At 41.2% G+C, this 13,287-nt stretch overlaps 1 protein-coding gene across 2 annotated transcripts in view; it reads right to left on the bottom strand.

Moving 5' to 3' along the window:
- Positions 1–36: 36 nt before the first annotated feature.
- LOC146321291 (discoidin, CUB and LCCL domain-containing protein 1) overlaps positions 37–13,287 on the bottom strand; it is a 14,681-nt gene continuing 1,430 nt past the window's right edge. The window contains exons 2-15 of one of the 2 annotated variants that reach the window (XM_084726380.1): positions 10,394–10,615; positions 9,479–9,616; positions 7,485–7,536; positions 7,322–7,394; positions 6,775–6,908; positions 6,614–6,651; positions 6,100–6,291; positions 5,319–5,431; positions 5,026–5,200; positions 4,840–4,932; positions 4,608–4,701; positions 3,562–3,599; positions 3,362–3,472; positions 37–1,666 (exon numbers count right to left, since the gene is read on the bottom strand). In XM_084726380.1, coding sequence (XP_084582506.1) covers positions 1,272–1,666; positions 3,362–3,472; positions 3,562–3,599; positions 4,608–4,701; positions 4,840–4,932; positions 5,026–5,200; positions 5,319–5,431; positions 6,100–6,291; positions 6,614–6,651; positions 6,775–6,908; positions 7,322–7,394; positions 7,485–7,536; positions 9,479–9,616; positions 10,394–10,615 — 1,868 coding nt within the window. In that variant the 3' untranslated portion in view covers positions 37–1,271. The remainder of the gene's footprint in view (positions 1,667–3,361; positions 3,473–3,561; positions 3,600–4,607; positions 4,702–4,839; positions 4,933–5,025; positions 5,201–5,318; positions 5,432–6,099; positions 6,292–6,613; positions 6,652–6,774; positions 6,909–7,321; positions 7,395–7,484; positions 7,537–9,478; positions 9,617–10,393; positions 10,616–13,287) is intronic. The other variant, XM_084726381.1, reaches the window with a different exon arrangement.

Genomic DNA, 13,287 nt, shown 5'->3' with positions numbered 1-13,287 from the left:
AAGTTTTCTGGAAAATTACATTTTTGAGGGTCTTTTAGTAACATTTTCAGATATAATGGAGGATGACCACTGCCACCTCACCCTTGTAACAGGAAAAAGTACACATTTCTATATTCTATTTTGTTCTTCCTTTGTATTTTTTCTCTACTTTGATCAGTATGAACAGCAGTAGTGTCATATCAGTTTATTTAAATCAATCTTTATTAATTTATTGTTTTTCAGGCCTATATTTCCCCATAAAAAAACCTCTAAGACAATCCTGTGGACTTCACACAGCACAGAAAATTAAGTAAATGAGTATGGACTACAGAGTTAATTTTACTTAAGTCTTTAAGTTGCTGCATAGTGTCGGAAGCCTAACAAATAACAAGACGACCTATACTGAAGTTGTTTTTAATGTTACTGGGTTTTTTTTTGATACTCTTAACCTCTCTTAAGGGAAAGAAATCTCTTTCCAAGACTGGTGGCAGTAACATGACAACGGCTCTGGAGTTCGGTTGAGGTATGTGTCTTCTCGCTCAAGGACACTGCAGTAGGTTGAATCACAGGGTCCACCACCCTCATCATAATGTCACTGTTGTGCCTTTCTGTGTTAAATTATAATCCAAACATATATTTTTAACCCATTTTTGTTACTTTATAATGCTTGTTAAAAATGGATGATAATTATCCAAGGAAAGAGATCCAGCAGATAAATCATTACATTACTGTTAGATGTGTAAAGCTCAAGAGAGCCACCTAGTGGTTACATGTAGTCATAGCAACAATCTTAACCACTTTGTTACAGTGTACCATTTACAGTGCTTCTTAAATGTTGTTTGTTATAAAAAACAAAAGCACCTGCTGAAAATATACATGTTTTGTAAAGACAAGTAACATATTCAATTCACTTTTTTTGCATTAACCTGTTAAATAGACACACATTACTGTATGTGTTTCTGAAAGTGCAGCTTGTGATTAAACATTTCATTGATAAACAGTTTCTCTGAGACACGACTAAACCTGCTTTTTCTTTGTGCATCACAGGATATCTCCACTGTACACCTACATACTTCCTGGAGGGAAATATTTGCGTCCATATGGCTCTCAGAGTGGTGTACCCTCATATATGCATAATGGTCCAAAGTCTCAGCTTTGGGTACATCACTTCCTGGTCGTTCAGCTCTGTCAGCATTAGTACACTCTGGACAGCACTGTCTGGCTTAGTGTCCACTCAAGACACTTTTTAGCTCAGGAGAGTTTTTTTTTTCTCCTCCATCTCTGAGCTTGCTTCACAAAGGCTTCTCATATGTGTGCTTCCGTAGCAAAGAGTCACATGACTTGGGCTCAGCGTAGACCACACTGACTGGTCGCGGTCCACTGGTGTGTAGCGCAGGAGTGCAGTAGCCGTTGGATAGCATCCTGTGTGAGGGGCAGTCATACTGAGCGTGGTTCAGTGTCGTCCTGGTACCAGCAGTAGGCACTGGCACAGGAGGTCCGTGTGACTCGGACGGCTGCTCGCTGAATGGGGTGGCGTACTCAGGCTCCGGGGGAAGAGGCTCGGCGTACTCCGGCAGGTTGCCTGGAGTGTCATAATGGCTGAAGGTGAAGGGAGTGGTGTAGCCCTCATCTGAGGGGGGTCTAAATGTTGACCCAATCTTCTGTCCAACAGCAGGCTCAGCATAGTCTGGGAGGAAAAAAACAACCAAAATTATTTATTTATTTCTATTAATTTCAGATGCAACAAAGTGGAATGTGTATCAGCTAAAGTCACCACCAGAAACCAGATCAGCTTCAGTCCAATAATACTATTACATTTGTAGGGGTACTGTCAGCTCTGAGCAGTTGCTAGGCAACCAGCAGAAACTCCAGGAAGTTACAGGTCCCCGCCAAGAACTAGTGTACAGTGCACATGACCCCGTCATAAAATGGAAAGTGGTCGTTTTTACACTTCAGTTTTTGTACAGATTAAACAAATGTGCTGTGGATGTACTCGTGGGTGGATTCTGTTACTGTTGGCCATTGCTAGGCCAGCTGTTTCAGCCAGTATTTAGTCTTTGTGCTAAGCTAAGCTATGGGCTGCCACCTTATGTGGTACAGACTAGAACTGCACAATTAATTGAAATATTAAAATTGCGCCATGGCCAAGTTCAATACCCAAATCACAGAATCTGTGCAGCAAAGGGCCACAGGCTGAAACTGATTCCAGCTCGCTGCAATAAGAACTGAGCCTTAGGGGCCAGGGCGCCCCTTATTTAGACACTCTTATACTTTATAGGTTTATCACAGTTTGCCTTAAAGTGATAGTTCACTGAAAAGTGAAATTTCACTCAGTATCTACTCACTCCATTTCTGGTTTGTTCCTATATTGTTGAATAAATTACTTAAATTTGACCACATGGCCTTAATGTGGTACATTCCAAAAAAAAATATGCTGGTTGTATCACTTAATACCTTGCAATCTCTCTTTTTAAAGGAATAATGTGAAATGTAAATGGCAGTTGTCAAACTGGATTGTGGATTTTGAGAATCGCGATGCCTTTATGACCACATAGCAGCATCCTTTCATCAACAGGAAAAACTCTTTTAGGATCAATTGCTTATTTTCATCTCACGCTGTAATTTCTGGGAATTGCTTCTTTTCTACTCAATAGCAGTCTCATGCCAGGCCAGTGTTCAGTCCCTGTATGAGCTGCTGGGCCACCAACAATGTCTCCTCTAATCACAGGGATGGGGGCCGACAGTGTAGCACTCACATCCGACCATCAGACCCCGCTCCTCACCCCCGCAGCAGAGGCAGTGGTGTGGGAGGCCTAGACCTTCCTGAAGAGCCCACGGGGAGCCTCAGAGCTGGAGCTATTTTAATTAGACAGGCTTTAGTGAGGGCTTTGATTGTCTTAGCTTTGACCCTCTGTCCTGTTTATCACTGGACCTCTCTCAGTGAAGGGCCCCTTCACTGGGGGAGGGGATAGAGGAGGCTGAGAGGGGGGCTGCTGGTGGTGGTGGGAGGGAGAGTAGGCTGAGCGCCCTTTATCGAGCTCCAATTAAAGGGTCTCTTTCAGACAGACTCTGTGGACCAAAGAAAGGAATGTTTATACTGCGGCTGGGTGATGGGCCGAGCTGGGGCAAAGAATGGACGGCCCGTGGAGAGAGCTGTTTGCCTGTCGGGCCTGGCATGAGCTCCTCAAACTGACCAGTGAAGCCAGAGGCTGTCAAAGCAGGAAACATGGAGGAGGGACACCAGAGCTCACAACTTGAGATCAGCAGTAAACTCTGACTGGACAGCGAAAGAAAAGGCTAACAAAAGGCAACAGCTGATAATAAGTGTAGTAAAACTGGTGTGCAGCAGCTTTCTGTTAAAGATATTTGTACGGATTCTCACCATTAAGAGGAGGACTAGGCAGAGCATCATGGACATTTCTCTCCAGAGGGTAGGAGATGAGCTCTGACTGTGAGCAGGGGAGACTCTTCGCTTGGAAACTCTGGCAACCTACTTGACACACAAACACACACAGTCAGTCTGAGGGTTTTTAACATACGGGCGAAAAATACTGGACAATGGTCAAATAGTACTTGACCTACTTGTGGGTAAGGAGTACTTCATTTGTGAATCTTTTTTCCTGCATGAGGAAGGAGATAAACACAAACCATGAAAGTATTGTCCATAATACCATTTCTGAAGTGTAACTACTGGAGCATAACTAGAGTTGAAAGGGACAATTGATTAAAATTATTTCAGTCATTTTCTAGGCAAGATTTTTGTTTAAAAAACAAACAATTATATTATTAATATAAGGCAATGACGTGACAGCACCAACATCATTAAACACCAACTCTGACTACCTAAATATGCAATATTGTTTGACAAAAAAAGATGAGACTTAATATTATAGACTATTTTTTCAGTGCAGCAGTTGTGTTTCTTTTGCTGTATGAATACGAGAGAGAAAGCTAAAGTTAACAGTGACAACAACGGGGCTTGGGAGAAAGACACAAGGTGATATTTGGACCCATTTTTGTTACAATCAGGCTGAGAATAAAATTAACGCATTGTTTTGCCAGGTGGGAAGCTATGTAGCCAAAAAATAGCTGAAGAGACATGTTAAACCTCAGCAAGGAGAAATTGAGGCAGATTAACAAAATGTTGTTTGGTTGTTTTTTGTTTCATCTACATTAAGCCCACTTCTGTTACATTATGCTGCTGTGGTGTGGATCATTCAACCCACTTAAATCAGAAAATGATAAGATAAAATCTTCTATGAAATAGGTTTGACTAAAATGACAAAAGCATTAGTTTTGAATAGATTGACTGAAATGTTCAATATAATCTGATGACCAAAAAGACTGCAGTGTTTTCACTGACTAACACTACATGACAATAGTTTAAATTTTCTGGCTAAGATAAGACTTCGCCCAGACTTTTAGTCAACTAAAACTTGAACATTTGACACAGGACCAAGACTAAATAAATAATGCTGATAAAATAGGTATGAATGAAATAACAGCTTTTCATAAATAGTGACACTCGTGTTATAAATCCCTTACAATTCTAATGGTGTGTGTTACTCATAAAATACTTGTATATAAATTATGAAAAGTTTAACAGTTTTAAAATACAGGTACAGTACCTTCGCTTCCACCAGACTCCCGCTAACAGACAGCTGCCACACATTAACAGCGCCAGGGCCACTCCCACTGCCACTATTACCGGCTGACTCGAACCTGCAGAACAGCAAATGTTTGAGAAAATAAACAGTTGTACAAGTGAGACAATGTACACAACGTCTAATGTGACTGATTTGACCTGTATTCTGCCTAAAATAGTCACATTCTGACTTAAAATGTGACGCGTGTACATACTGAGTCTTGTTTCCACTAACACTGGGCCCTCGGTCGGCGTGGGAGCGGGGCTGGGGCGAGATGTACCCATGTTAACTTTGATAGATGGAGATTCTGTTGGAACATCATGATATCAGGGGAATACAGAAGTGAACTCACACTGCCAAAAGATGAAGTTTATTCTGGATACATAGTGAGAATACCCACCAGCAGCCGAGCGCGACCTTGGTGTGACCTTGGCAACAGGACAGCCCAAAACTTGGACCCGAGCTGAGGCTCGACCGTGCCAGCTCAGCGCCTGCAGCCGAACAAACCGAGCCACCACAGGAGGCAGGACGCTGTTGAGAACCCTGAGGTGGCCATCAGTGTAGGCCTGAAACACCTGGGGACCATGACAACCAGGTTACTCATTCACAGAGAACACCAGGAAGCCGCCAGCGTAAACTCAGCTGCTCTGTTAGCCGTCAAGTGAACATCAGAGAGTACAGTACAATGATTACCTTCTTTTCTTTGCTGAGAGCTCCTTTGTAAAGCTTCCAATTTTTTCTGTCCTTACTGAAAAGAAGAATGTAGGATTCCATGTAGTACTCATTTGATCCCATTGTTATTATACCTGAAAGAATGTGACAGAAGTGGTTTCACTTAAAACAGCAAGACAAAAAACAAACTGATCATTTTTTTTAGCCAAGTTCAACATAAGTCTGATAATATTCCACTGATTTTCTAATCATCAGCAAATCCCACAAGAAGACCAAAACCAATACTGTGTTACTGTTTGACTTCACTTATTTGTGTCCCAAGCCTGTTGGTTCTTACTTAAGATTTAAATCTAAAAAAAAAAAAAAGTCACAAGTATATTGTTTTATTTTTTGTAAAAGCAAAATAATTTCCTAAAACCTGTTTTAGCAAACATCATTTAAGCAGCAGTAAACAGCAAATTTGTTGAGGACTGTTTTCTTAGGTGGATTAATACATATTAGTTATGCTAGTGAGTATTTCTGGCAGCAGGACAGTGTATGAAGGATTAACCAGGGCTGCACAATTAATAGAATCTTAACATCGATCACAATTTTGGCTTCCCACAAATGATTGAACATGATCAATTGATCAAATATTGACTTTTAAAAATGCCAGCTCCACTGACAGAAAACACGGCTGAATATCAAAACGAGCGCTTCCTAAACTAACAGCCATCAACCAATGTATTCTTTAAACAAATTCATGAAAGTATATTGAAACTGTTTTGAAATACACCTAAAATTTCAATTTGTACATTTTTACCTGTGACTGTGCTTCTGTCACTCAGCTCCAGCTCCACCCACGGGTTCGGATCATTACCGCCTGCTGCCCAAGATAGGAACTCATGGCCAGAACCCATGTTTCTGGAGGACCAGAACATTGTGTGCTCTTGGCTGTTTTTATTCCAGAAAGATGAAGCATTTAGACCAGAAACACTCAGGATATTGTTGCATTCTGTTCGGGGACCAGAGGAGAGGATGAAATGTTTTAAGTACTTCATTATGTAACCCAGAGTGTCTTTATATACAGCAAATCCTGTATACCCTACTGACCATTTTTTGCAAGCACATGTTCACTGTAATAAATTGCATCATTTTTAATTTTATACCATAGTTAAAGGACTGGGAGCGTATTTATGTCACAGTATGTCTTGGGAAACGGAAAGCAGGAATGTAAATAATGTGTTACTTGTAGTAAATGAGTTAAAACATGCAAAAGGTATGCCCTCTGAAAAATTCCAACAGCATGTAGTGGTAAATGTCATGTTTGGTCATACCTTTGCTGAAGAGCAGTTTCTTTTCAGATAACGATCCCCTGTCAAAAGAGGACAGTAAAAAGCTTAGTACATTATCTACATCACACATAATACACAATCGCAACTAAGGCATTACATGATCTCTCATTTTGAATTTTGGATAACGGTTACAGCAGACACACGTTTTTGAGAGGATCCCATTGGAAAAGGTGGATTCATAGAGCGTCAGACTTCTCCCACGATTCACAGTGACACGACCTCCCATACTATCAGACACAGCTCCAGCATGGACGGCAGACTTGCACAGGACTGAGGTCTGCAGCAGAGGGGACATAAGGAGCTTAGAAATCAATTCATTGCTTCAGCTCGTAAATAAATAAAGTTGAACACTTGGCTCACACGAAGAAGGTAAAGGGAAAAGTGGAGCGCCTTCATGTTCACTTTCTTCATGGCTATAAGGTGTGGTGGACGTGGTCTAGCCTCAAGGTGTGAGTGCACAACCCAGAAACTGGTCTTTTTTTTAGTGTTATTTGATTTTCTTTTCCCCTATTTTTGTTAGTTTGTGTAAACTGAATGTCTGTATTTCTCTACCAGTTATAGCTTGAGTTTAGGATGGGGAACGGGGGTAGAAAACATCTGTTATCATTTCTGTCCATTATTATGCTGATCTCTACAAAACAAAACAAAAAAACATCTAATTGAGCTTGAAACGAGACATCGTTTACTTACATCTCTATAACCCTGGTCAGAGTTTCCCCAAACATCCCCTGTGGCGTTCTGGCATCCGGCAGGGCAGTACACACTGAGGAGAAACAGCAGAATACCGTGAGACTCACTCGCTGTTGTCCTGAAACACACTCTATTATCGGACATGCAGAGATCAACTACTTACCTCAAATGCTGCGAGCTAAAATGAGAACCTCGTTGTAAACAAGAAATAAGATCTGTAACCGCAAAACAGACATAGATATATATTAAAATGAATTCAAAGTTTTTTGGGTGGTGGAACAGTACAGTGGAACAGTATGGTGTGGGATCCAGTATCTCAGGCTTACATAATCCTTGCTGTCATTCTCTGAACCGCACACAAACAGATTCTGTGTGAGACATGTTCTAAGTGTGCTATATTAGGGGACGAGCGGTCATCACTGTTGTTGATGTGACTAAGCCCTTTGTTACTGTGACTTTGTCACAGTTCACGAGCACAGCGAATGGTCCTCGTGTGATCACAGTTAACAGACAGTGGTTTGTATGTCTGGACATGGGCTTAGCTCCAGACTCTCCCGGATTTCATAAACAACTCGGTGAAAAACAGGAAACTATGATACATAATGCAGAGTACAGATGACTACATGCAGAGAAAAGGAAACTACCTCTAAGTATAGACCAGCATTCAGACTAAACACAAGGTTATTTAAATGATACACAGGAAGAACCTTGACCTTTGTATCATTTTGTAATTTTATCTGTGCGATGCAGAAACGTTACATTTGTATTTCAATCCCAGAATAAATCTACGTGCACACATTTTAATCTGTTTCTGGATTAGTACACTCCAATCTTATCTCTTATCTTAAAGGGTTCTTTGGCTTGTCCCCATAGGAGAACCCTTTTTGGTTCCCAGTAGAACATTTTTCTTGAGATTCCACATGGAACCCTTTCAGAGAGCTCTACCCAGAACCCAAACATAAAGGGTTCTATCTAGAACCATCTATGAAAGGTTTCACTCGGAACCCCCCATGAGAGGCTCTACAAAGAACCCTTCCATGGTGTAACATCCACCCAGAACCCTCTCTATTCAGAACATTCAGAACCCACCCAGGAGGTTCAACCGAGAACCTTTTTATATTACAAGGGCTTTAACCCACCCAGGGAGTTCTACCAAAAACCTTTTATTTGTATTGTGGTACAAAAGAACTCTTGACAAAACCACTGACGAAACTTTTAACAATCCTGAAGAACCCCTTCCTCCGAAATGGGTTCTTTGTATGAAAAAGATTCTTCTTCTTAATGACCCTTAGTAAAAACCCTTGATGAACCTCTCTAGGTGTTCCATGCAGAACATTTCCACCTTCTAAGGGTGCTAACAAGAACCCACCTTTTTCTATTCCATGAATTATATCTGCAACCCACCTGGGTGGTTCAACCGAGAACCTTTCCATATTAAAGTACAAAAGAACCATTGACAAAAGAATTCAACAATTCAACAATCCTTGAAGAACTCTTTCTTCCAAGAGGGGTTCTTAATGGAGCAGTTAGTCTTATGAGGAACCCTTGACAAACCCCTACATCAATAAAGGGTTCTTCAGGAGCAAATGGTTCTAGTTAGAATCCTCAGTCCTTCAGGAAGAACCCTTTTGCAAAGCGTGTAGAGGGTTAAAATATGTGGACTTGCAAAATCAGTTGCAACAAGCACAGGATGGTAGTGGGCTTGCAGTGGTTAATGAGCTGATGAGGAGGAGGGGGAGTGAAAAAGAAATCCAGCCACTCCAGGCGACAGACTGAAGCCTGAGGCCTCACTCCATTCAGCTTGAGAGAAGACTTAGGCTGCTTTCTGAGCAAACACGCCAGAGCAAAGATAGCGATGGAGGCTGAATGCCAATAAGAAGTGACTCATGAACTCACAACCACACACACACACATCAACACACCAGTGCAAACACACAAGGACAAATATTCACACAGACGGTGGTGTTAAAATTACACCAGTTTAAACTCATAAATGAGCAAATTTAGAAATTCAACTAAAATGACAAATCAGTCACTTGTAAAGCTGAGCTATGTGCTCAGCTACAGTAATAACTACACAGACAACAGCCTTCATATGCTTATTATAAGCATGTAAGTGCTTCACAGATAGTAATCAACCAGTTACAGACATCATACCTGGATACTGGTCTGTGGCATAGGACAACAGAAACCCTCGTCCAGAGCGGTGTGCGCCTGATTTGAAGCTTATTGTCACTTCATTGCTTTCAAGTGTCACATTCTTCTGTGATGCATCAAGCTTCCCACATACTGGACCTGTAAACACACAGACCCGCAAACAGTTGTAAAATCCCATACAAACACAAACATATGTTGTTTGTAACAGCAAATTACATCCTTGTATAGTGGAATATTGTCCTGCCTGAAATTTGGCTTGCAGTATCGGAAAAACAAACAGTGACTGCGTACAAGGTAATAAAAGAGAAGGGAAAAAAAAACATATTTTGTGTGCTTAGGATTTTTTGCCTTAGTAACAAAATTTAAAATTCTGCTATTGTGACAATACTACATACTAGTGCTTTCCTGCCAAGTTTGTATCACACACCTACAAATGTATAATAAAGAGCAGAGCTGTATGGACTATCATGTAAAATCTACATGTGAGAACACCTCCCCATCAGACATAAATAAAAAAATCATGAGCCAGGATCTGTGGAATCCAAAAATAAACACAAAAGGCAGCAGAACAGAATATTTCTATCTCCTGAATCATTCTCAAGACTTCTTCTGGTGTGCTGTCAAATTTTTATGCCCTCAAGATACGACTTGATACATCGGGTTGGAAGATGTCCGTGTGTCTGTTGCGCAACTGGGTTTGCCTCTTCAGTAGATTTGTCAGTGGATTGGCATCCCGTGCGTATTCCACAACCTTGGCTGTGAGAACATCAGTAATGACATGGATCGTAAAAAGTCTATCAGCAGGTATTTCAGTAAAGAATCAACAGAGCAGACATGAGCGCACTCCTGTACCAAGCTGATACTCATTAAAAAAACAAAAAAAAACAGTGTTTCATCAGCCGTGAACAAGCTTACCCAGACTGGGTTCTCCATTCTTGTCTGTGATCACGAGAGAGCCATTTCTGCAGCCCGGACTGCTCTCAATGTCAAAGTCCCCAAACAGCAGTCGCAGCGTGCGCCCCTCTGACACTCGAAGCTTCCACTTACACCAAGTGTTACTGGGGTAGGTGCCCGGGTAGTTCTGAGAGGCCAGCGTGCCAGACTCTGTGCCCAGCACTGTGTGTCCACAGCCATTACCTGAAATAATAAAGACAACAGGGAGGCTGTGAAGGGAGAAAGCTGACAGGTCACAAGGTAAATCCAATGTTCAGACATGTTTCATTCTAATATTAGATGCCGAACACTTACTAGGCTGAAGGAGAGACTCATTAAAGGGTGGGTCAATTATTTATTTAATTTTTTTGAGGTTTTTATGTCACTCTTTCAATTCCCAGTAGTGGTACTGATGCATTCAAATCCAAACATTAAAATTTCGGTTGATGTTCATATATTTTAGCGTCAAAGTACTATTTTCCCAAGCTTATGTTTTCCCATGTGACCTGACGTAGGTTTCTGCAAGATGATGATGTTGCTACATATAAACCACCTAGGCTGAGGAGAGGGGGGTGAAGGCATCAATGGTCTAATCTACATGATCACAACTTTTTCCTAACAGCAGAGCGGGAGTTTCCCAGAAAAGAACGCAAATGACTTTCACAATGCCGGCCCTGCAGCAACTGAAGTAAAGAGTCACTCTTCATTTTCTTTATGTGTCATTTAATACCTCTTTGTCAAGTTATTACTGTTTTTAAATTAAACAATTCATGTAATAGAGAACTCTTGTAATGTACAGACAAGTTTTAACTTTCCAACTTATTCACATTGTTTATTTTGTCTGAACAACAATTCAAAATCTTGTTTCATGTTTCTTCATGTGTCGCCCATTAACTTTTTCACAAAATAAGTTACCTTTAAGAGGACTGAAACATTTTCATTTTTCTCAGCACTGGCTGACAATTGTACAGTAACAAACTCAACTCAAACTCAACAAATTCATTTTGCTGATTACTTTCTGTGATTTGGCTATTGGACAAATGCCAGAAAATAGTGAAAAGTAGCCATCACATTTTCCAAGTTGGCATATTCACATTGCTTGCCAAAGAAGTTAAGCTGCATATTACAAAAGACTAAAGAAACCAGCAAATACTCTTATTTGACACACTGGAACGAGTGAATTATTGGCATCTTTTTCACTTTTATTAGCACAAATAAAAAAAAAATCATTTCAGTTGTACAGTGTACTGTTCATCCTATTAACAAGTACTGACTAGCAAGACGGATTTACCTCTCACACAGCTCATGGATATCAAAGTATAACTAATAAATTTCACTTCTAAAACATTTGTGCCAGGAGAGGAGTTATCAGCTGAGCACCTCAAGCCTAAATAAAGCCAAAATCACATTACCGCAGACAGTTTTGTCACGAATTTCCTTCCATAAATCCACAGAACATTAAAGGCTTTGTTAATGCAGCATTTTGGGACAGATGACTAATAAGTCTGTTCTGAACACGCACAACAGACGAGGGCAGGTTTATACTCTTCTGATCATAATTGTGAGATGACACAACTGCTGGTGAGGAAAGCATTAAGCTCCAGAGACTATGACCTGTACACTGGATGTACTGCAATAGATTCCTCTACTCTAAGAATTAATACAAAATCTTAACTTTTCCTGAATTTAAAGAAATGCTGATCTTGACAGAAAAGGCAAGAAAACTGATCAAAGTTTTGTTTTGCTTTTTTAAATTTATGCATCACTTTCCGCTTGACTGAATAGTATTTTTTCAAATGTTGATTCATTACTTCCTCTGACCTGCGGTGACTGTGACTAAGACTTAAACTGGAATGGAAAACACAAATATTTGGATCCTCTAACATCCCTGTGGGTCACAGAAAATAAATGAGTCAATTCTCACAGTGGTCACACAGAGATAAGTGCTGTGGGGGCGGCAGACTCAAAACCTACAGACCAAAATGTCAACGGTGACGTGTTCCAAGCATGGTCAAAACTTGAAAACGGCACCAGGGTCCATCTGAGTCTACCCATCAAGCCTGTCCTTGTCTTCCATATAAGGCTCCAGGAGAATTGTTTGAGGGGAAACAGCAGGATAACCTTCCACTCACCCTCTGTCACACACATCCTGCATCTCACCAGCCATTCCCCTGCTTCCTGACAGCTCCTCAGTTCCCAAACCTTTGGATGTTATTGCCACTCCTCAAGCCCCCAAAGGATTCCCTGGAAATGCCACAGCGACATACTGTAACCGTGGGCAACAGAGCGTGGATATGTCACCTTCCGGTGAGAGGCCGCAGAGGCTGCAATACTGGGGAGGTTCTGGGTGGCCAGTAACCTTCCCCTGCTCACTGAATCCTTTTCGCCTACAGTCTGTCTCCAGGACAGTCTGTCTCTCGTTTCATACATTAAGGGATATGTGTCCAGCCTGTTCTGACCAGTTTAAAACATGTGCAGAAAGCTAGAGTCAAACTGGGTGGCAGGATAGCAGACAGTCAATCAAAAAGCAGCCCAGCCACATTGTTTTCCACTTGAGGCTTTTCTGGCAGGCCCTTACAGGTCCACACTAGCAGACAGGATGTTCACCTGTGCTACCTGTCACTGCATTGCCTTACCCTGTCTTGTGTGTCAATCACAGCATTTCAACACAGAGGTTGAAGTGTTTTTCCCCATTCCCAGGCCCCACCAAAGCTCTTAGCATACTTGCCAACAAGTACAATGTGATTCAGAACAAGTAACTGACCCTGGACTTAATCATCTTCCGATGTAAGGAAACCACAACACCAAAGACAGACAAAAACCCAACAAAAACAGTTTTGTGGTGTTACAGTCAGAGTCTGCGGGGCAGTAAATTT

The sequence above is a fragment of the Lutjanus erythropterus genome, chromosome 9 (assembly GCF_056507025.1).
Source record: "Lutjanus erythropterus isolate fLutEry1 chromosome 9, fLutEry1.hap2, whole genome shotgun sequence".
NCBI lineage: Eukaryota > Metazoa > Chordata > Actinopteri > Lutjaniformes > Lutjanidae > Lutjanus > Lutjanus erythropterus.
Note: the sequence above shows the minus strand (reverse complement) of the source record. Positions and strands in the feature narration are given on the sequence as shown.